Below are 23,857 nucleotides of genomic sequence, written 5' to 3'. Positions count from 1 at the left end.
AGCCTCTAAGGTTCCAAGTCATTGCTAGAGCTAGCAAAAACTCTGAAAAGAGAAGCACTCAATCCAAAAGCAACAGAAATATAACCAACTAACAAGTATAGAATTCCTGGATCAGAGTATGTCAGCTTATTACTCTCTTCTGGCATGAGAAAGAAAAAACAGCAAGGTACAAAATGTTTATGTTTTCACAGAACTGTCCTGCTCATTCATTTCCATTACACAAAATTCAGTATCTTTCATTCAGTCACTGCTGTACAAATCTCAACAGAGGAACTACTCTTGCTGAAAGTATGCAACAGCTTACTGAGTCCTGCTAATTAGCTACAAAACATTGCAGAGACAAGTGAATACAGATTATGAATAGTCACACTAGTAACTAGTTTAGTTACCTAAACAGGGAGAGTAGAAACTTTATTCAATTTATTTAGAACTGGTTAATCTCCAACATAACAGTCATTAAATGTGATGCACTATCTGAGGCTGAGCTGAAGATACAGCCATCTGCAACAATTATATCACAAATACAAAAAAGGCATTTCTTGAGAAATAATAAAAAAAAAATGAAATAAAAATCTGCTGAAGATAAAATGTATTTCAAGTTAAATTCTAAGTAACACAGCCAAAGTGTAACAGTTGTTGCTTCCTCCGAAGACTGAAGGCTGCTCCCCTCCAAGCACAAACTGTTCAGTACTTGCTCAGCATCTGCTGCTCAAAGAGAAAAAGCTCTGATTTCATGCCCAATATTCAGTTATTGAAATGTATTTTTATGCAAAGAATAATTCTTCACATTCAATTATTGATCCACTCATAATGAGTCAGCATTGCATTACTTCCAACACTGCATATATTATATTATATATATATATATATATATATATATATATATATATATATATAGTGTGTGTATATAGACACATATATTCAGTTTTTCATATGTACCTGTTACAGTTCTGGGAAAAAAAAAAGGAAAATTATATTAAAGTTGTGTAATAGAAGATTAATAATTTTAATGGCATAAGTGTACTAGAGGTACAGATTTTGAGTTTGGGCCCAAAGCACACTTTTACCCCAAAGCCTGTTTTCATACAAAAAAGTGTAACCAGCTGAAAGCTCATTTCTTATGGGCTCAAATGCCCAATATTCCTGTTTATCAACTCAGGGTTTTTATTGCTGAGTCTTTTAATTCATTCTTTGGTATTCTTACCTTAAGCACAGACATTTCTCTCTTCTTTCTTCTAAAGGCACTTTCATATTAATATATGCTTGCCCATCCTAAACTGTAGTACTGCATATGATTCAAGTGAACAACATCATATTAACACTATCATATGTAAATGACAGTCATGAAGAGAGGCGATTCCTTTCTTTGCAAACTTAGTGCAACTTAACCTGAAATGCAGTAGTTCTTCCTAGGCCACTCACTACGTTAATCCAAAGAGTGGCTGGTAGTAGTGCATTAAGGAATAGTATGGCTAAGACCTGCAACACAATTTAATATCTTCTTAATATGCATGCCATATTCTACTAGTGTTTGTGTATATATTTACACCTGCTGCCAACTGCTTTACATGAAGGAGTAAAGCTACACCAGGAGTGACAGCAGCAAATCTGTGCTTAACAGATATAGCTATTTTGGTACCTTAAATATTACAGATGACTGAGATTTACAGTTCCGTTATCACAGCTAGGCAAAGACATTGCATCACTGTCATCACTTACAATTAATTTCTTTTCTATACTTGGATATACCATCAACTAGAGAAACTCTTAAGCTATATTCAAGTCTGACAGACTGAAAAATAAAATTGTCACGTTCTAAGAAACTTCAGTTGAAGCAGTAATCAATTTCACTAAATCTCATTCTCACAAAATTTTGGATTGGATGGGTTGTATTTTTTCGTTTTCGTTGGTTCTGCTTTTAAACAGTCTTGTAACTATCCTTTTTAACTAGGAGTTTACAATCTGCTGACCAAAAGTGGACATTTTCAAAAGTCCTTTAAAGCATTTCTCAAAGAACCTATTTGTCATTGTGTTTTGAAAGGCAGATCAAAGTTAGAGGAATAAACAGTAACTTTGCAACAGCAGAAAGGAGACTGAAAAATAAAACAATTCAGCCTTCTCAGAGAACAGTCAGACCTAAACTGAATGCATCACAAGAGATTGAGCCCAGTACAGCAAAGATTTAAATTTTTAGAAGAAAAAGGGAGAGTTACTTTTAAGTATATGAACACTTTCCTTAGCAAAAACAGGTCAGTAGAAGAGAAGGCTGCATTCAAAACATGACAGAAAATATAAGGAAGCCCTGCAAAAAAGCTCTCCACATCTCAACACATACAAGCACCCCCAGCAAGTAAAAATATAAATAAAAATTCAGACACATTCTTCCCTGTCCAATGGGAACAAGAAAGAAAGAGCAAGCAAAATATTCCAAGAAACCCACAGACAAAATCACTTACATTCCACATTGATTAAATTGCCATTTTTGGTAGAAATAAACAACACCTGTAAAAAGGGCAGCATCAGGTAAATCAAAACTGCAGTGATTTCAAGTAACACCTTGTGAATGCAAAGTGAAGGAGGTGTGCATTATTTCATCCAGTTCAGTTACTCAAATAGCAGCAGCATGGGTTCCTCTAACACCAACACTTGGCTTCTGCACATTCTTCCTACTGCAAGTCAGAGTATCTCTATCCCACTATGATGAACTTCTTGCAGAGTAAAAAAAACCTCATGCTATAGCACATTGTTATATAAGCAATTAAACAATGCAAAAAAATATCCTTTGGGCTGAACTGTTCTGCAGACCATCTGTTTGGAGCACAGAGAAAAGAGTCTTTGTAGGATGACAAAAACCTATTTGAGTAAAGCCTTATCAGTGAGAAAAGTCTTTTAAGATTGTGAGTATACTTAGAGCTTACTCCAAAGAAAAACTTTCTTTCTTCTAAGTTTCATCCACTATTTACTCTCAAAGGAGACTACGTAGAAGTGAGGCACAGAACGGGAAAACATGAAAGGTTTATAGTCTTCTTTCCCAGTAAATTTAAAGAACATGTTCAAGTTGAGCAGGCATTTGAAGACTCCTGTGAGGCTGACAGCTATATCCAAAATGTCCAGTATACTTGTCCTCTCATTTCTTTCTGTCATCACCTCTGGCACCAATTTCTTGGTTTTCTCATATCCCCCAAAATGAATCTCAATGTCCCCTTGGACAGGGAATAGAAAATCTGGCTTAAGTATGTTAAAGCTGCAATGGAAGAACATTGCACCTCATCCCCAACATCACAAATTTCTTAGTAAGGCATTTAACATTTTCATTTGTAGTTACTCCTGCTAAAATTAAAATTTTCCCTAAAAATTTAGTTCTGTCTTTAAAATTCTTATTTTACTTAATCTTCAAAGTAATTGCAAACTATATCTTGTTACTTAAGTAGAATTTAGGATTAAGTGTCAATTCAAAGCACATATGCTGCCTTGATTTTAATGATCACTTCCATTTAGAGAGATGTCCAGTTTTTTTGGTGGGTACAAATTGTTATTTAGGGTTTGGATCTTTCTCCCCCACTTTTTTTCCCCAGACTATATCTGAATAGCAAAAGCTTCACCTACCAGTTTAACTTCTTAAAATAATACCTCAAACCCAAACCAAATGTGCACTTTTCTTTATTTGTGAAACTCTGAAGAACTGCAAGTTGTGACTGTCTGAAATACACACTTCACCCAAAATAATCTACTTTCAAATATACAGTGAAATTGAGTCCCAGCTGTGGATCGTGTTGTACAGTTTACATTTCACCACTGTCGTGAAGAACTTGATATAATCTCTATATATACATTTTTAAACTCTCTTCCCTTTAACTTCACTTGAAGCCTAGTAGGGAAGTAATATAAGCTTTCCCATAAGTTTCATAAATGGAGGCAGACATTGGAGCCTGTGACAGGATCCCAGTGTATATATTTCCAGAACCCAACTCTTTTAGTAGACAGCACCAAATATCCAAACAACTTTCCAGAAGGAACCTGGCTTCCTTAATCCACACCAGCATACAACTGATCACTTCATAGTTAGAAAGCAACTTTGAAATATCACCATTCATGATGGGTCTTCAAGCTAAAGCTGGGAAATCCTCAGGATCATCAGGATTTGGAGCAACAAGTTGCACCTAAAAGAGAAGGAAAGAAGTCTTACAAAAATGAATGCATTTCAAAAGTTTCTGACAGCTATGTATATGTATTTTGCCCTCAAAAGCATTAATTCTTCTACTCAAATGCTACTACTACTAAATGCTACTTCTACTCAAATTGTATCCATAATTATCACAAGGCTTTTATCTCAGAACTTGTGACTTCTAAAATTCCTTTTCAGTGTGAATGTTTTTATAATGCTCCCTGGAGAGGACCAGAAGGTCACAAGTTCTGCAGCACCAAATGAAAGCAGTCTCAAGCAGAATATGGCGTATTTTAGAAGAAGCATTACTATATTTTTACATTCCAGAGCTACTGACCATACTGGGTTGTAGTTTTAATCTCTCTGATCTGTTACCATAAAGAACCTTTTTTCCAGATAAAACAAATGCATCAACATGTCCATATTATTCTGAAAGTTCCTGATCTTAAAGCATTTTAGTCACAGTAAAGTTTCTGTTAGTATGAAGAATAAAGATGCTATTTTCCAGTGTACAAATGCTTTTTTCTTCCAAAGGAAAAGGTAAGTGGAAATTTTTTATAATGGTTATATTGAACACATTAATTGTTCTGTAGGATCAAAGATTTACTGATCTCACTGTTAGTTAACAAAGTATTACTGTAACACAATTTTTTTCAATAACACATTTTTTTTCAAAGAAATGCAAGTCTTTAGTTATTTTAATTACTTCCCAATTTATATCAAAACTAATTGCATCCTTTCCTTAAGCTACCATTAGAGCATCTAGTAATCAGACCTTTTGAAATATATGTCTTAAGAGTTGTGAGCCTGAATCAGTATTTAATTTCAAGTAACATAATATGCAGGACAACACACTATGAGACAGGAATTAAAAACAAGTCTGTCACAACCAAAATCAAAATTCCACACAGAAAGGGGCAGGACACACACAAACACTGTCAACAACAGGAAGAAAACCCAAACAAACAAACAATCAGCCCCAAATAACAATAACACCACCACCACAAAATCCATTACCACTACTTCTGGTCGAGATCCTGTCTCTTCAAATCTTCTGCCACGACCACCTCGTGCTCCTCTTGATCCACGGCCAGGGCGAGGAAGACTCCCAAAATTAATATCCAGCTGAGAAGTTATATCATTCACTGGTTTTCGAAAGACATGAGAATTATCTTCAAAGTCTTCTTTTTGCAACTGAAAAGAAGATCTGATTAAAGCCTACAGTTTTTCATGTATGAGCTTTCCCCCTCCCAAATACACATTCACACTTTATATTACAGACTAAGCAGCAGATGAACCAAGATAGCATCTGGAGTCGAAGACAGGCCTTAACTTGCACAGGATTTTAACACAGATGAGGTAATTACAGCTTCCCAGACACCTGGGATAGTTCTTTGTTAGCTCAGATTCCTGGTAACAAAAGCTTCTGTATCAACTCCATAATACTGAAGAGGTTTGTCAGAAATATAAATCTAGGAAGTTTTCAAAGAGACTAGAGCATCAGACCTAAGCTACTTACTCCTATAGTTATGTCCATGTAATGGAAAAAAGGCCATACCAAATCTACTTAATCGATGTATTCATCTACATGCCTGCAGCTATGAGATTACTGTGCTTTTAACTGTGTGCTCTAGTAACTAGTGCATGTCAGACTACCGCCCAGCATAACTTTAAGGGAGACTGTAGCAATGATCAAGTGTATGTTAGCTCATCCCTTACAATTATTAATCATTTATTCAGTGTCTAATTCAGGGATTTCACTTGCCTACACTTCTGTTCTGTGTTCACTTTAATAAGGTCTCTTGATACCACCAGAACAGAAACTTTATGGATAAAAGGAACAGAAACTTGTACTTTTCACATACCTGTATGCTTTCTTCAGTTTATGGAAGGTACTCTTCCCACCCCTACCACTACCTCTCAAATAAGAAAGGGGGGATAATGACAACTCTGACCTAAAAAGTCTCACTAGAAAGAAGGAAGACTCAATCTCAAGTCATTAAGCATATTTTGATGTTAATATTATAACTAGAGAAAAGGTACATATTCATAAATGTATGTAGACTTCAAGGATCAAAATTCCATTGTACTAGACTGTATGCACATACTTTTGTGACCCCCAAAATCTGAAATCTAAGCTAGAACCTGAAAGAAGTTTAAGAAGTTTACCCTCTCTCCTCAGAACTAGTAGCTCTCCATGGAATTTCAATCTAAATAATATTATGGAGTAAAATCTAGAGGAAATTGAGAGCACCATTACAGCACCACAAGCTCTCCAGGATTTGTTCTAAGAAGCAAGGCCCAAAAAAGCCACACCCTAAAAATCCAAAATTCATATTTCTAAGAGTACAATGAGATACATGCAAGTGTATACTGGCAAGCTAATAAGCTAAACAGTACTCAAACTGAGGAAAACAAGTGTATAGTAAACCAAGTTTCATAAACCAAGTTTTTCTAGCAGCATTACAAGACACCTGTACAGGTGGCAGCAGCTGAGCCATAAGGTAGAAAAACTTCCTATATTACATCTTTGCACAGAAAATAGGGGCGATGATGTGAGACAAAAAAATCAGACACAGTGCCTGTTTTGGGGCACATGTCATTGCAGTGATAAAGCTTAGATACTATTTTCTTTCCTATTCAAATTATACTAAAGCTAGTAGAAAAAAAAATAGACTGTTTCCTAACCCTGGCTATAAAGGAAGGTTTACAGAATTCCTGAGGCAATGCTTACATCATCACTATATTTTGACTTGTGAATCACCACTGCTTTGGAAGGAACAGTGGATTCTGGCTTCCGAATGTTGAATTCGGGTTTTGGTCGATTCCGTTGCTGAAGATTTTTCCACTCATCTAATGTCATTTCTTGAACCACTTCTTCCATTGGCTCTCCTTCAGTAGCTCTAGAAGTTTACAGTTTTAGAGTAAAAAACACTAGCTTGCAATATTCCAGGATAAACAAGAACACTTATCTCCAAAGTAAGGATAGTAAACAAAACATTTAAAATATTTCTCACCAAATTATTTTCAATTCCACTTACTCCCCACAGTAACTTCATGTGATAGAGTATATACTTATGTACTCTTTGAAATTAATCATATGAACAAATGCTGTCTGCAGCTTCCTGTATGAGTACTCATCCAGTCTCTTCCTGAATTCAAGCACTTAGATTCTAGACAAAATCATTCTGCCTTTTGATCTGGCATAACTTAACTCTACAGTTTAATAGTGGATCTACCACTAGCAAATACAGTCACAGTAAAAAAAAAAAAACAAACCACACAGCAGTTTTAAAACACTCTAATTGCATGGTTTCATTGCTTTGTACTGCACAATGACGATATGAGATGAATTCATGTTTCAGAGTAGCTTTCAGTCATCAAAAATGGCCACCATACGATGATCACACCACAGGATCTTATAGGTAATTATTAACATTTCCTTTGTTAATTTCACAAGACACTTCCTTTAATTTTTTGTCAGATGTAGTAACAGACAAACAGACGGTATTTATCACTTGGCAAAACCAGATCAATTCTAGTCAAATTATTATTTGTCACTAAGTACAATAATTATGTGATCTAGAAAAACATATGGAATACATCAGAGGTTGCCTTGCATATTTTTGAACTGTAAAGACAGAAGGTTTTATGTCTGTAAGACATAGAGATAGGACAAGATACATAAGTAAAAAAAACCTTCTCTTCCACTGATCATGCTTGAGTACTCTTCTGCCACTTTTCTGCTGCTGATCACAAGAGGCCTCCCAGGACATCAGCTTTTAGAATACTACAGGTGTTACCTACAGAAAGCTATTACCTACTAACTAGCATCACATACAGGGGAGCACACTTTCCTACATCACCATAACTCTCTGCTACATAAACAAGTCAAATACCACGACTGGTACAGGAAAGCCCACAGTGATTACTCCAAGATGCTTGAGAAACCATTTCTCCTTACATAGAGAACTGTTATGTGTTACAACAGCAGTTGAAGTTACTAAGTATTTCCCTAACAATGACTTTTCTGGAAAGCTCCTTCATTAGAACCTGTCTCAGGAGAACGATGGATTTGGTTTTCCGCATTCAGTCACAGTTCCACAGTCCTACCAAATAATTATAATTTCCTCAATGTAAATATGCAGTTTATTAGGTGCAGATTGGAACTTTTTTATCATGGAAAGATGCAGAGTCAAATGACAATCAGTGACTGTGTGTATTTTGTTTTTAAAATTGTATGGGCAACCCATTGAAATACACACATTTTTGGTACTGTACATTATGGAACTAGCCTATATGGGAACAGGCCTGGTCCTCCTTCTTACCTGATAATTCTGTAGCACAGCATTCATTTCTTGCCAGTCAAAATTAGACAGTATTTTTCTAAACACCCAGCATATGAATGGGAGAAGCAGAACTTAACACTAAAACAGCCCTTAATTTTAATTTTAGGATTAACACAGTTCTAAATTTATTTCACAGAAGAATAACAAATACAGAAGTCCTGCACTACATGCCTATCCCTCCATGCCTTTGTGCCCTGTTGTTTTGAAAATTCCAGCCTTATCGACCAGAAATTCAAGGTTAGAAGACTGGTAAGCAGTCTGTAGTTCCCTGCTCATTACGATCTGAAACTGTATCAGAAGGATGATTAGGGGAAAATATAGTTTACTGAGTTACCTAACAAGGATACTGGTGAAACTGTTGCATCTGTAAGAGCACTAAGAGAACATAGCACCAAAAATATTTCAATTTATTGTCTTCAAGAGTAAGAAGGCAATTAAGTTTTGATCAATTATCTGAACCTCCAGTTCTGGGAATATGTGTTTAAAAAAAAGACTACTAGTAAACACATAGACAAATTAACGAGAAACGTAACTAATGAAAGTGCCTCTATTAAACTGATTTAATTTTGTCCTAAGCCACTATCTCAGTAAATTGCATATCTGAACTTTAGGAAGTTTATTCCTGCCTCTCCCATGAGCCAATCACCACATTACAGAGAATGTTTCAGTCCTTGGCAAGAGATGCAGAACTGACAGCAAAAAGTACTTGAGAACTAGCTATCCATATTCAATTTGCAAAAGAAAACCAAGAATGTGAATGGGATTTTAACAGTGTAAAATAATGTTTACTGTATTTTCTGTGGCACAAAGATTGCACAAAAGAAGGGCAATAGTGCAAGTATTCAAGAATACTGAATGGCTTCTGATTCAGTTGTAGGAGATGCTAAAGTGACCCAGTGACTTTGAAAACAAGCAACCAAAACAACCAGGAATATGTACACTCAGGCAAAAGTATCAGCCACCCAGACACAAAAAGAACCACTAACAAGATAGAGGCTCTGAAGGAGGGACCTCAACTCCCTGGATTGTGCAGGAGCACTGCACTCAAGTATCTGTTCCTTCTTCAACAACATAGTGTGTATGATAAGGAGCCACATGAACAGTTTTGTTTGCATCAGATGTTATTGCTGGTGGGGTGCAACAACATCTCAGCTGAATAACATCTTCTACATGGGAACAGGTGAGAAGTCCACAACAGCACTGCAAGACACAAGTCTAAAACACATGATGTGCAATGGGAAGCCTTTAAAGATGTGCAAAGGAAATATACATAATGCTAAAAAAGTGTTGTATATCCATGACATTAAGGCAAGATATCCAAGAAAAAAAATCCTAACATAGCAGCTTCTAATTTTCTAAGTTAGAAAGAACATCAGGGGACATTAAAATCAACTAGACAGGTATCAGAAGCAACAATTAAAATTGGCCATGCCTTGGACCCAAAAGACTTTTCAAGTCTAAATTGCTATGATCATAAGATAACATGAGGACATTTGACCACACAGCAACTTAATCTAACCAGAGTTATTGCTTTGGAAAGTATACATACATCAAAAACATCCACTTGCCAGTTTCAAAGGAAATACTTGCAGATTTACATTGCAAATATTTGGTTTTTTCAACTGCAAAGTACGAGTTTGGTTTTTACTCCAAAGGATGGTTTTAATTGCTAGGTTATTAGCAGCACAAATTCGTTTTAGGATGTCAAGACTCCCAAGGGGAAACACCTATGAGTGAAGCACAGCAACAAAAACTTGCATATCACATTTTGGACAGAAACCTAATTGCAGCAAGTTGCTTTGGGCACCAAGCCAGCATTCTGTGCTGAGGAAGTGCATTCTGTGCATTACTCTCTACCTTCTAAGTTATTCATTTTTAGTAACTGCTTGGAGTGCATCTTCATTAATCAAATTAATAAGCTCCTTGGCACACCAGCAGTCATGCTTACAGAACAATGCCAGACAACTAAGCACAACCTCTGGACATGGACAAACTGAATACACAATCTAAGTCTTACCAAATCACTAAATGAGAGCCTTCAGTGATGGTTCCTACTGCTTCAGTGTCTCCAGTGGATGATAATAACCCTTTAACTATGCCTCAATTACAGTGCATACAGTAAAACAAAATACCTTTTCTTTTTACCAGAAGGAAAGAAAATTGAAAGAAATGGCATTTAGCTCATCTATTCAGCTATTATTTTCATATTAAAAATAATGACAGCAAGTCTCTCTCAGATCAGTTTTTGTATTATTCAGCTGCACAAAGCAAATGCTTAGCCAGCTTTTATCAAGAAGTCAATGACAAGAAGCTTTCCCACTAAACATTATTTACAAGAGCATTATCACCAGCTATATAAAACTTTAAAGTTAAGCAAGGCAAGACCAAACAACAATCGTACAAACTTACTATGGAACAAAAACACCGAGTCAAATACTTATGAAGCTCTGGCCTGACCTATGAACAATTTTATGCCATTCAACAGCAACAAAAAATAAACAACAACCAAAAATAAACAAATGAGATAAATAGCTAAAATATCTTGAAGATAAATTGTTAAAGCTTCCTCATACATAACCAATATCATATACAGCTCCACCAAAAAGGAAAATTATCATGTGAGAAAAAAAATGTAAGAAAATGCCACAAGATTAATACAAACTCTAAAAATACCTTTAGGAACAGGAATTTATTAGCCCATGTGTTGTACTGAATAAAACAAAAAAAACCCTAATTTGAATTGGTCAGCACAAGTGTGTTACATTGTTTGAACTGTGAAGAAAAGTTCAACCAAAAGGAGTTGTGAGGAAAGTTTAAACTTGTCCACTACCTGTGTATTTTATACAGGGTTGAGATTAAGTTTTGCTTTTGCAGCAAAAAAAGCCCTATATGAGCATGCAATTTGGGATGATATAACTACAGATAAACATTGCTGATACACTCAAGAAGATTTGCGGATATGGGAAAAAACACCTTGATGTTTACAAGTATTAAAGAAACTCTTAACCTGCTATACTTTGCAAATTGAAGCTCAGGAATGGCAAAACAGAGTCCTAAAGAAAAGAGCACATAAGTCACAAAAGTCCATAGAACTTTTTTTCCATGGAAAGTAGCCAGTACCACATCAGAAAACTACATACCATCCTCAAGCAGACTGGTTATTCCCAACTTCCAAGGATACCTTTTTTTACTTGCAATTGGAAAAGGGAAACATTTAAGACTAGAAAGAAAATGAGAGATGAAACAAAACCAAGTCTTCAAACTCTTTCTCAATCCAAGCATATAACTGCAAGAAAGCAGTAAAAAAGAAATGGTTTCCTTGCAGACACTGCATTTTAGTGTCAAAATGAGAATGACCCTAGCAGCAGCCCAAGCAAACACACAACCCTGTATAATATTGAGGCTGTTACAAAAGCAGAAGGTAGCCTAAATTGTGTTATCTAAATAGCAGGGACAACCTAAGCATGTAAGACATTTAAATACATCCTGAAGCCTGAACACCATATCCTACCAGATTTTGCTTTTAAACATTAAAATAACAACAATTCCATCTTGTTAAGGTGTATGCCATACAACCATGCCTAATGACCTAGGCACTATTCACATAATGTCTTGTGTTTTAAAATACATGGGGTCACCAAGCTGACAGCCCCACAAAAGGTAAGCACAGGGAGATTTATGTTACTTATGTTTTGTATATAGATTTGTAAGCCTTTGGGACAGTATTTATTGCCCTGAAAAGAGTAAGGAGTGCAGAATTTTGTACTTCTAGGTTACTTTTTTGAATAATTTGAATTTCAGTGGACTATACCTAAATTAATCTTTCCAAAAAAAAAATACAAATGGGAGTAAAATCTCCAGAAGGCTCCCAGTCTGACTGAATACCTAGTGATCTCTAAGATGAAAGAGTTAAAGATAATAGGCAAATTCTGACAGAGGCCTTTTCCACCATATACACTTCTCATGCCTTAAGCTCTACAATGAACAGATATTGAGACATATCTACAAAGAGCTTGAATTGAAGTAGAAACAAGTACAGGCATGAAATAAGCAAAGGTACAAGAAACTGACAAAATCAAAATTTTTAAAAAGCTGAGTAACTATTTTCATATTTAGCTAATACAGTGCATTTTTGCCAGTGTACCTACACTGCCCATCTGATTTAACTTAGCCTAGAAACATTTTTTCAGTCCTAAGTCATTCAAAGACATATTTCCCCATGTGTATACACCTTTAGCTATATATTAAAACCTATCTTAAAATCAAAAGAATTTAAGTTCTCTCAACTGAACTTCTTAGTGGCTTAAACAACCTATAAAACATATAAAACAGGTTTTGTACTCTAATTAGCTTTATAATTAATAAATGAACCCATATCACTAACATTTGGAGCTGCTTTATGAAGCATAAAAGGTTTCACAGCAACAGAAGAGGTTGACATACTGCACTGACATCTTTCACTCATTAGGAGATATACACCACATGCTATTTAAGTCTTCTTTAAATCTCTTACTTAGACAAGACTGTCCAGTTATTTTTCTTAAGCCAGGGTTCATTTATTTGCTGTGACACTAATTAGAATGAAAGCCAGAACACAATGGGCACACTTCTCTTTCAGTTTCTCTACTCTAAGAATCACTGTATTTTCAGAAATTTTTTCCAAGTTCTACCATGGCCTCTCACGAATAGATGATATCTACATGATATTACTGATTGGTGAATACAAACTTAATAGTAGATCAGTGTATTTTAAATGTGTTTGTACAATTGCATGGGCACCTCAAATACCTGTTGTCAAAGAACATCAAAAAGCATGGTAGCTTCTACAAATTAGAAAAGTTAAAAAGGTAAAACACAGTATGCAGTTTCTCCTTAAATTATCACCAAATCCTAGGAAGTTAAGCATCACTGTGCATTTAAATGCAATCTTCAACTGTAAAAATCAAGCTTTAGGAATTAGGAATATATCTTCCATACTCACAAATACAAAACTAAGCTTTTCTATTTTTAAATAAATGCACTAGCAAAATTTCACCATTCACATTTCAAGTGTGCCCCTCAATACAAGTACATCAGTAAGAGTTAATTGTTTCCTTTGCATTTAGAAAGAAAATATTTGTCTGACTGTACTTGCTCAGAGGCTGTCCTTCAGGTGTCCCTGGCTGTCCAAGAGTTTCCACGGTCTCCTCCACAGATGCAGTCTGTTCCTTCCCCCTAAAACAGAAAGCAAACAAGCCAAAACAAAACCACAGTCTTCATGAGTCACACTGGAAAAAAAACAAATCAATACATTACTTCTTTGACCAGAATTCCTTGGTAAGGAGGCGGGGGGGTGGGGGGGGTGGAGGAAGAGAAAAAAGAGAAAACTCTTTGATCATAAGCAAAAAGTTCTACTAAGCAACTAACAAAATGAGCATATTTTGGGAATATTGGGAAAAAACCTATTTCATTCAAAAAGGAATAAAGCATGTATGAAGATGAAATAATTTAATCATGAATACTAACCATGATTAGTATTAGTTGTCAATATAACACTGACATTTGGTGTTGTCTTTTTACTTCTTTTAAATAACTGAAGTTTGTATTTTCTATAACGTGAACTTTAATTCACTGTCAAATGACAGCAGAAACCTAATTTCATTCCAGTAGCAGGCATACATATTTAAAATTAACACCTTTTAGCTTCAATGCATTATTAGCACAATTACGACACAGACATGCTCTTAGATTGCTTCAGAGACCTTTAATTTTGTGTCAGTTCTACCACATCACAGGAAAACATTGGTCTAAGTTCTGGTACTATTGAATTGAAAATAAAACTAAAAAAAAACCTTAACTAGGAAGAAAATATGTAAGGGCCAATAAATACCTTTTAAGTTTATGAAGCCTTCCCTGATGTCCTATAGAACACAGATTTCTGCAAGCTAGTTTTGTACTATCAGTTCAGAACAATGTTAACCTAGCTTATCCTTTGAAAATCCAGGGTACCTAACCAATCTACTCTTAATATGAAATTCTGTAGGAGGGAGAGAAGTTAATACAATTTTTCAGAAGAATTTGGAATATCAAGAGTCAAAAACTAGTAAACATCAAGGCTATATTTTTTGAACTTTTAGCATTTTTCAAATTTTTAGCATGATTGTCTGAATCCATTAAGTTTTAAAATTATATTTTATTTTTAAATAAAATTTTATTTTTAAAACAATTTTGTCAATGCATGTGTATGTGGCCAAATATATTTGCTGTAAGTTCAAGGCACTGCTTTTTCTCAATCCTTTATCAGCCTTCAATGAAAGAGTTCTAGATGTATATGAGAGCAAAAGCTACTGGAAATATAAATGTATTGCTAGGTGCAAAGAATGAACAAACACCAACATAATCAGTGAAATTTTACAAATCTGAACAGAAATCAGTACCCTAAGAGATATACAGAACTGAACAGAAAAGTCCTGGGGTTTTTTTACTTCAAAGTGGCCATTAATCACATTTTTCTACTGATTTTTCTAGCACTTTAAAATGTACTTCCATGGTACAGTCAACTCAATATTACCTTCAGAACTACACTGAAATGTACTACAGTTTTGCAATTTAGAAATTATCCATAAAACTCCAGAAAAGACTAAGCCCAGTAACAGAGTTTTAATCTTAGAACTAGCATTTTGAAGCAATTCCATTAAATACCAGAGTACCATGTACCTGACTATTGAAAAAAGTAATAACTTATTTCCATTAAAAGACAACTCAGCTCCAGTTAAAAGATTCTGGCTGTCTTAGGTGAACAAACATCATTCCTTTGCTTCAATTTAATCTTACCATCATGAAGAAGTTAAAAAAATGTAAAATTACATTAATTACAACAATAAGAGAACGCAATGCTTATAAAGCTCAAAACGGGACATGAAACTGATGAAAATTATGATCTAACATAGGCCACAGAAAATTATCATCTATGATGGACACACATATATGACATGCCTCTGCAGTTACGAGCTCCACCCATACCTTTTTGTCATCTGCTTTCACACCTCTAGAGAGAAAAACAATTCTATGAGTTTAAGAGGATTTTTCCTTTTTTTATGACCTCAAACTAAAACCAGTGCTGACATTTTGCCAGCCAACCTGGCTATGGAAGGGAAGAGAATACATAAAAGACTGCACTGCAGTGCTGACTGTAAGTTACTTGTATACCAAGTAAGAAACAGCACACAGAACACTTACGTTTTATCATTCCCACTTTGTCTTTCAGGTTCTCGTTTTCTTCTTTGGTCAAAACTTCCATTTAATCCACCACCTCTTCCTCTACCTCTCATTCTGCCTCTTCCCCCACCACGGCCTCTTATTGGTCTTTCATAGTCTAATCTTTCCACTGGTCTAAGAAGAAGGTAATTAGTCAGAACTTTTGTTTTTATGGAACATTTAACAAGAAGAAAAAAAATTCATACTGTTATGTTTGTGCAGCTATGGAACAAACCAGTATATAACAGTTACAGCACAATTTATAGAGTGTATTTTTTTACAGCACACACTTCAGCTTGTTTTGGTTTTGTTATTGAAAATGCACACAAACTGAACACTAGAGGAATTATTACAGCACACAGAAACAGAAAGAAAAGCAATTATTAACACTGAAAACATTACAGAAACTAAAGAAAACATATTAAAACTGTCAAATCCTTACCACTTCATCATGTAATATTTCCACCATCTAAACCCATATTTATATGCAACTGCTAAAAATTTCAGACAACTTGTTAAATATCAACTATTGAGGTATAAAGTAAGAACAGTCACATTCTGAAGCACTGAGGGTTTAGGTGGAATATTCTAGTATTTACAAAGAAAGCAAGATCAATATCCATTCACTGTCCAAGCAGTAAGTTCCCGTTTGCAACCTCCTACATATTCTGCAAAGCTTGATATGTGAGCTCAGAAACTAACATTATAAATACACTGCTGACTAGGGGTTACATTTTCAGAACTTTACATTTTTCTGTTTTGCCTTGTATTTCTAACATTCAACAAAAATGTACCACCAATTCAACCCCCAAGGAAGCTGGAACTACAGCTCTGACAGGCATGAAGCAAGGAGTCTTGCAAAAAACCTGCACAGTAATAATGCACAGATCCTCTGTGCAGGACCTTAGTTCTCTCTGCAGGATACATACCGTTCCACTGAGAATTCCACTTGTCTTTGTGCTCCATAGGGACGGTATTCCCTGAAATATGTTCTCCATTCAGTTTTGTTCTGTCTCCCCTTTGTTTCTCTGTTACTGAACGCTTGTTCTTCTCCCTGCTTGGGTACTTCCTTTGAGCCTACACAAACATACGCAGGGATTACTGACAGCTCAACAGTAACACAATTGCAGTTACCAAACCACTGTCCAAACCCAAGTCCACCAAGATATTAGAAGTCCTTACAGCTAATGTTGCCAGACACTGTTTCTTTGAAAGACACATACTTATTTTACCTTCTGTATTGATGAACCTGCAAAATACTATGGGTTTTGACACAGTCATAGATTTCCAGAAAAGATAGTCTAAAGAAAAATCTCATTTTGCTCACAAGTTACAGAACTAATTCTAAATTGGACTCTTGCTGTGGAAAAAATTTCTACTAATTTCTGGCCTCATTTTAATGATTTTGTTTGGATCTGAATGCAGAACAATGCATAGAAGACTATGGTGTTATAATTTTTGATCCTTTATCGCTGGCCATCAGAAGCATCGTTATTATAAAAAGACTCCTTTGGCAAGAATGCAGTAGTTAGACACATCCATCCCTAGTACTTAGTATTAGCCTCAATTTCACTTTGAGATTCAAAGAGCTCCTTCAAACTAGCAAAATAATGGCAAAAAAATATAAGTTTCTCATTTTATTACCCAGTACTGCTTAGAAGGACTTCAACACAAGTCCTCTTGCTAGACATGTCAGTGCATTACATGTCAGCAGCACTGAGTGTACTGGATGGAGCTGTCTGTTCTACTCCAATTTGAGTACCAGGCTATTTCACTTTGATTCTAACAGGTGGTTTCATTTACTGCAGATGGATTTTAAACACTAGAAAGACTAATTAAAGATGTTTTTATGACACTTACTACCTGTATGAAATAGTTTGACAGAAATAAGTAGTGGATCAAGGCAGTATGCAACACCTGTACCTCTCTAGTAGGAGAAGTCACCCTTAGGGAAGAAGTTCAAGTGACCTGCTTGTGAATCAGTTCAAAAAGACAGTTCAACTTTCACTTCTGCATGTAAGTGCAAACCAAACTGGAGCTTGGCAGCAGTGATAGCACAAATTCTACAATCTTAATCCTCTGCTATGTGTGTGTCCTAGCACAGATGTGTACGTCCTCAGTTTGATTCACAGAGCTCAAGGGCCACCTACACTTTGGGGAACAATAAAACAAGGCAACAAAATAGAAAGCATAAGCCATCTTGTATATCACCGACATAATAAATTAAAGAACTGGGGTACACTCTGAAGGCTTGCTTAATAACTGCCTCTCCAAATACACCCCAATTTTGTCTGCTTGCTTGTCTACATAATCTAGTAGGCAAGCTTTCTTCAAAACCACACCAAGAAAAAGTTCTGGAATTCTGCGGATCACATTCTTGAGGCCTTGCAAACAATTCTGAAAACTGAAGATCACTCTTTCCTAGCTACCTAGTTTAGTCTCTCTTTAAAGCTGTTTTTCTGTGTCTTAAAATTACATCTGTAATCTGCATTCACCTGAATATGTGTCCCTCCCACCGTTCTCCACTTCACCACGGCTTTCCTGGATTGTTACAGCATCAGCCCAGTCTGTTGGCTGAGCTGCCTATCACTTTACTTTCTAAACTGAGGAATCAGAGCAGAGATCTGTGTTTCAACAGACCTAGCTTTTTCCCCAGAAGCAGCAGATGAGCTATTATCAGAGGGAAAGAATCTGTAAATACTAAAATTACCAGGTACTAGAACTAGACAGTGCTAAAGAAAAAAAACTCAGTTTTACAAGATATTGTTAAAACTCTAGATCATACTTACAGCAAATATAGTTAAGTAGTTTTCACTTTCCCCACAATACTTCACTATTAGTATTAGTTTTGCTAACACTGCAGCACTTAGATGACTTTCTAGAGAAATGTTTTTAATAAGTGTGTACACATAACTTGCTACTGGAAAAGCTAGAAACTCAAAAGCAAACTATTTAGAAACTATATATGAAAGTTACCAGAGTCATCATAGGTATATGAAAGAAAAAAAAAAAAACTTTTAGAAGTATTAGCAACAAAGATTTAGAGATTTCAAAAGAACAGAGAGTATTACTGCATGATCAACAAATTTAATTTTCCTAGACTGGTAAAGTTGCAAGCACTGCAACTGGGTCTTTTGAATAAAGAGCTGGCAAATGCAGTTTGGTCACTGTGGTAAGAATGAACTCAGTTAACATCAAGTGGTGCAATTACAAGAGCTGCAATACCAAAAACCAGCCTTTACCCAAATCCTCAGCTAATACAGTCTAAAAATCACAAAACAACAGTCAGCAGAAGAGAAAAAATACAGCTTTAAGGTCAAAAGTTTGTTTTGGTAGACAATGAAATAGGAGTCCATTTTATCCATAAGAAACAAAGCGTAAAGAGTCGTCTCCTTACAGTTGTGCCATTTCATAATAAATAGTTTGGATTCTAAAGGTCAAAGTATTACATTACCTAGCAAAGTCCTCTCAGGAGGTTTCCTTCAAATTGAAAATATGTCTAGAAATTTAGTAAAACCTGCTTTGAAAAACTCAGTGAAGAATTACATTAAAAAAAAAACCAAAACTATCTTCTAGAACTTTGTGACTAACCTTTCCATTCAAACATTAAATACCACAAAAAAATCTGACTACTGTAAAACTTCATATATTACAAGATATAAGACTAGGTGTGCTTTGAGTCTAAAGACCCTTTTTACAGATTGAATGTGCTTAAGAAATAATACTAGAATAAAACAAAAATCATGAAACTTAACAAGTCGTTTTGTAGTCCATAAAAGCAAATACTCTAGCAATTAGATAAAACAGTCTGGAGGAGTCCAAAAAAGGGTTAATGAAGATGATCAGGCTGAAGGCTCTCTTCACAAGGAGCCACATGAAAATGAGTGGCTACAGTGGGGACAAGTCACACAAGAAGAGAGTTCATCTTTGTTAAGAAGTTCTTTCTGGCGCTACCTTATGTTGAAGCAACCTTCTCAGGGCTAAGCCCCCATCAAAGTAGGCTTTCAAACTGTAACTGGACAAGACAGCAGATGAGGGGTCTTGAAGGCTGCCTTTCCTAGGAAAGGTTGGACCAGACCATCCTTCCAGCATAGCGTTTCAACCTTGTTCTGTGATGATTCCAAGAACACTAGTACAACACAGTGAATTCTATCATTTCAACTGTAATACTACCAGAATCTCATTCTGCTGTTCAGATCGGTCTAGATGCTATTTTTTGGTGTTTAATTACTAGTAAGTAGAATTAAGCTAGAGGTAGTTATGCCCATAATCGGAGAAGGGAAATCACAAAGAAAATCTAGAAACAAAGTCTTAAGTTTGGTATGTTGTTTTTCTTTTTTTTTTTTTTTACTAAAAGTTTAGAAATTAGTTTAACAGCTTAGTAATTTTAATCAATATATTTCCCTAAGGAGAGGTGCACTCTTCTAACAATGCATCTGTTATTATAAGCTTCATGACAAACTGTGAGAGTACAAGGACGTTCCCTAGAGGTTGGTCATTCTCAACTGTCAAGATGAGATCTTATATAAAATACAGAAGTTTTGAACCCTAAGTAACAAACCAACTTTGTACAGCCCCAATAGAGAGCTGACCCACTCTCTTCCAAAAAAATGCAAGATTTTTCTCTCAACATGCCACTTACTTAACATTTATCAGCTACATCATCACTTGTGTATTTACCCTAACTCAGAGGGTTCTCTGCCATTCAGAGCAGACTTGGCTAAGACAGCACATTCAAAGGAAGAACACACAGTCAAGACCACGTCTTGACTATCCACACTGGTTTAACATCTTAGGCACTGTACTTTTATAGTCTTTACTTCCTAACAAGCCCAAGACAAACACACAAAATCCCAAAGAGATGCTATGTTTAAAGAAGAAAGTGTGTTTTTAAATATAGAAGAGAAATAACTCTTCTTTAAATAGATCTTAATGTCCTTTCACTAAGGGTACTATAGTCAGCAGTCTTTTCTCCATTTCAAATTATCAGGAAATTAAAACAAGGTGCACACGCCTGTTGTCTCTGTATGAGAAAAGAGATTTCTTAACACCAAGCTTGCAGAGAATAATCAAAGACACATCACAGGGCCACTGTGTATTGCCAAGAATGGAGACACTTATCAGCAAGCAGGAGGTAAAGGATGGCCTTCACATACTACCATGCTCACGTGATAGCACGCATCACATCCTACCGTGGTAAGTTACTGATAACCAACCAGTTCTTGTTCAAGGACTCTTTCATGAGAACTTGAGATTTTGCTGTTCACTAAACAGACTCCTTCAACTGCCATTGACAACCACAGTAAAGCAACCTTAAATAAAATAAGCTGTTATAGTCTAAACATTAGTTTCAGGAGACTAAGTCACACAACTGCAGAGAAATCTGAGAAAGATTAATTTCATATAACTGCCCACAAAGACAGTGATTACTTGTTGATATCTTCCTTTACAAAGGTGCTCCCTACCTAGCACATATTTAGCATTGAAAGATTCTCTGCTCCACAAACTGCTAAAAATGAATCAAGTGCTGCTGGTTAAAGTGTAGGACTCTAAGCCTAAGCAACAGAATTGGCAGCACCGGCAATAACTTGGAGCAACAACCTCGATTCAAAGACCTTTTTCTAGGGCATTAAAACACACAGTACAATTGCTGTGAGTTTAACGGGAGCTTTTACTAGAGGAAGAAAACAACAATAGATTATGTGTTAGGCTTCATTGCTTCCTGCAGGAGAATAGGAATTTACAACTCAAGAGGATTGAGCTGTAAACCCCTTGCACATCTTCTGCACAAAAGATTCTCAATATTTGGAAACAATCCACCAGTTCTAAGATACTTTTGATACTGAATCCAGCAACCTGAAGCTCAATACCGGGTGAGTAGTAACAACCAGACTAAGACTAGCAATCAGCTCCAAATGCAAGAAGCTATAGCCCACAAAGCCTCCAGCTGCGAAGAGGACTGTGACAGACATTTTAGTACAAAGCCAACTGACTCCCTCTTTTCCCAAGCAGTATTACACATCAGAACCTATCAGCTGACCATTCCTGAGCACCTGCTGAAGAGTTACCCCAGGAAATAAGATTTATTCAAAGGCTCAAATCAAGGCAAAATCAGTGCAGATCCCTGGAGACACTGAAAGGCCAGAAAACTCACAGGTACCAAGAAATCATGCCTGGAAACTTCAGACACTGAAGGATACTGTCCAGGGTGACAAGCAACGAAAGGCAGCAACAGGGCTGCTAAACCAACTTGAAAGCTGCCGATGCCGCAGCGAAGTTGACACTCTTGCACTTGTCTCTTGGAGATATTGCTAAAGTTTTCATTTACATCTTCAAAGGCCCTATGGGCAGAGAGTGCTCGGCAATACCGCGTCGGGACCGTGCCCAAGCATCACTGCTTTCTCTGAGGGGACTTCCATGTGCGTTCACCACAATGACCCCACCACGAGCCAGGATTTTTCATCCCTGCTGTGACAGCGCTCCCCCGCCACGCCAGGGCTGCGACAGGTCGGCGAAGCGCGGAGCCCCCACGCCGCGGGACCCGCACCGGGCACCGCGGCGCCGGGACCGCTTCCCTCCCTCCCGAACCGGCCGCCGCGGCCCCGCCGCCTACCTGTCTGCGGCGGGGCCGCGGGGGCGGCTGCGGGGCAGCTCCCCGGCTGCTTGCGCTCCCTCTGGGGCTCCTTCTGCGGCTCCCTCCTGCCGCCGCCCGCCCGGCCGCCGGGCGCGGCTCTCCCGCCGCCGGCCGCCGCCTCGCCGCGCTTCTTCCGCTGCGGCCGGAGGCGCTCGACCTCGCGCAGGACGTCGAACGGGTCCGACGCGTCGTCCAGGAGGTAGCAGAAGCGATTGGCGACGGAGCACGCGATGCTCTCCTGCATGACGGCACTCACCGGGCTGCCCAGCAGCCCCGTCATAATCCGCGCGGCCGCCTCGCCTCCCCCGACCGCCCCCCCTGCCCTCTGCCCCCCGAGGTTGTTTCGGCGCGGGGCCGAAACGACAGCACGCACCGCCGGGCGAGAGCGGCGGCAGCGCCGGCCCGGCCCCGCCGCACCTTGGCGCGGCCCCGCCCCGGCCAGGCCGCTGCAGCCAATGGAGCCCCCCAGCGCTCCCACAGCGCACCCGCCGCCTTTAAGCGCGGCCGAGCCCGCCCACAGCCGGCACGCGCGACCGCGAGCAACAGATCGGCCAATCCCGGCGCCGAGCTCCGCCTCACCCCGCCCCTTGTGCCCAGCTGCGGCCAATTACCGCGCAGGGTCGCAGCTGTCAATCACACCCGCTGACCAATGCGGTGCGCCGCTCTGTTATTCGTCTGGTGCGCGGCCCGCCGCCCCCGCTGCGCCCCGTGCGGGGACGCTGTGTGGCGGCCGCGGTTCGAGCGTGGCGCCGGCACAGCGGTGTCGCCGCGGGTCTTTTGGTACAACCTGCATCCTCTGACAAGTGACACCAACGAAAGAGGCGCTCCCTGCGCTGGGAGTTCCCCAGGGTAGCCCCGCTCCGTCCAGCGAAACCCGGGATGGGGCTCCCATCCGTCACTAAGCCGCCGTGGTGACGGGTTTTAGTGCAGCACGCCTTGTCAGCTGCTCAACTGTTCTGGGCCTACTTTTGCTGCCTCAAAATAAAAATGTCTCAATAAATATGACTAATAGTGACATGCCAGGAGACTCATCAAGGCATTTTTCCGCAGAGGAAAAATGATACTTTTCTGGGCACTGATATTTCGGGCGGGCGCTTCTCTCTTTTATCAGCCACAGTGACAACAAAATCTTAGCCCTTCAGCCACAATTGCCCAAAGAATGGCGATTGCAGTCTTGATTTTTGTGATGAGGCTGTCTTTATTCCAGTCGTTCATGTGAAACTAACATTTCCTCTATCATGATAGCTTCACTGTATATCCCACCTTCTTTTGAAATTAATTTTATCCTTATTACGGTAAGTTGAAACTGTATCAAAATTCTTGCTATGTTTTGAAAGGCAGGATTAAAGACAGCCCTGTTCTCTCTTCGTTTTTGGATGCTGATAAGTCTGTGGACACCACTGTAAAACAAAATAAGGTGTATCCTCTACAGATTATTCCAAGCTTTGAATATAATCATTGCATCTCTCCTGG

General features: G+C 37.9%; 1 protein-coding gene across 4 annotated transcripts; it reads right to left on the bottom strand.

Annotated features, from left to right (window-relative positions):
* Positions 1 to 3,644: 3,644 nt before the first annotated feature.
* Positions 3,645 to 22,908, bottom strand: HABP4 (hyaluronan binding protein 4). Of its 4 annotated transcripts, none has more exons than XM_021534709.4 (7): positions 22,364 to 22,712; positions 16,680 to 16,827; positions 15,733 to 15,885; positions 13,645 to 13,728; positions 6,900 to 7,068; positions 5,183 to 5,359; positions 3,645 to 4,160 (listed from the first exon to the last, which is right to left on the bottom strand). In XM_021534709.4, the coding sequence occupies exons 1-7, from the start codon at positions 22,662 to 22,664 to the stop codon at positions 4,104 to 4,106; spliced, it is 1,089 nt and encodes a 362-aa protein (XP_021390384.3). In that variant the 5' UTR covers positions 22,665 to 22,712; the 3' UTR covers positions 3,645 to 4,103. The 4 variants fall into 4 exon arrangements, with proteins under 4 accessions (XP_021390384.3, XP_085423753.1, XP_085423754.1 ...); XM_085567627.1 differs by lacking the exon at positions 3,645 to 4,160 and adding an exon at positions 22,802 to 22,908 and having other exon boundaries at positions 4,841 to 5,359; positions 22,364 to 22,644; XM_085567628.1 differs by lacking the exon at positions 3,645 to 4,160 and adding an exon at positions 22,758 to 22,774 and having other exon boundaries at positions 4,841 to 5,359; positions 22,364 to 22,644.
* Between the last annotated feature and the right edge of the window lie 949 nt (positions 22,909 to 23,857).

Source organism: Lonchura striata, chromosome Z, assembly GCF_050655825.1.
Source record: "Lonchura striata isolate lonStrDom1 chromosome Z, ASM5065582v1, whole genome shotgun sequence".
Taxonomy (NCBI): domain Eukaryota; kingdom Metazoa; phylum Chordata; class Aves; order Passeriformes; family Estrildidae; genus Lonchura; species Lonchura striata.
This window is presented reverse-complemented; position numbering and strand designations above follow the sequence as displayed.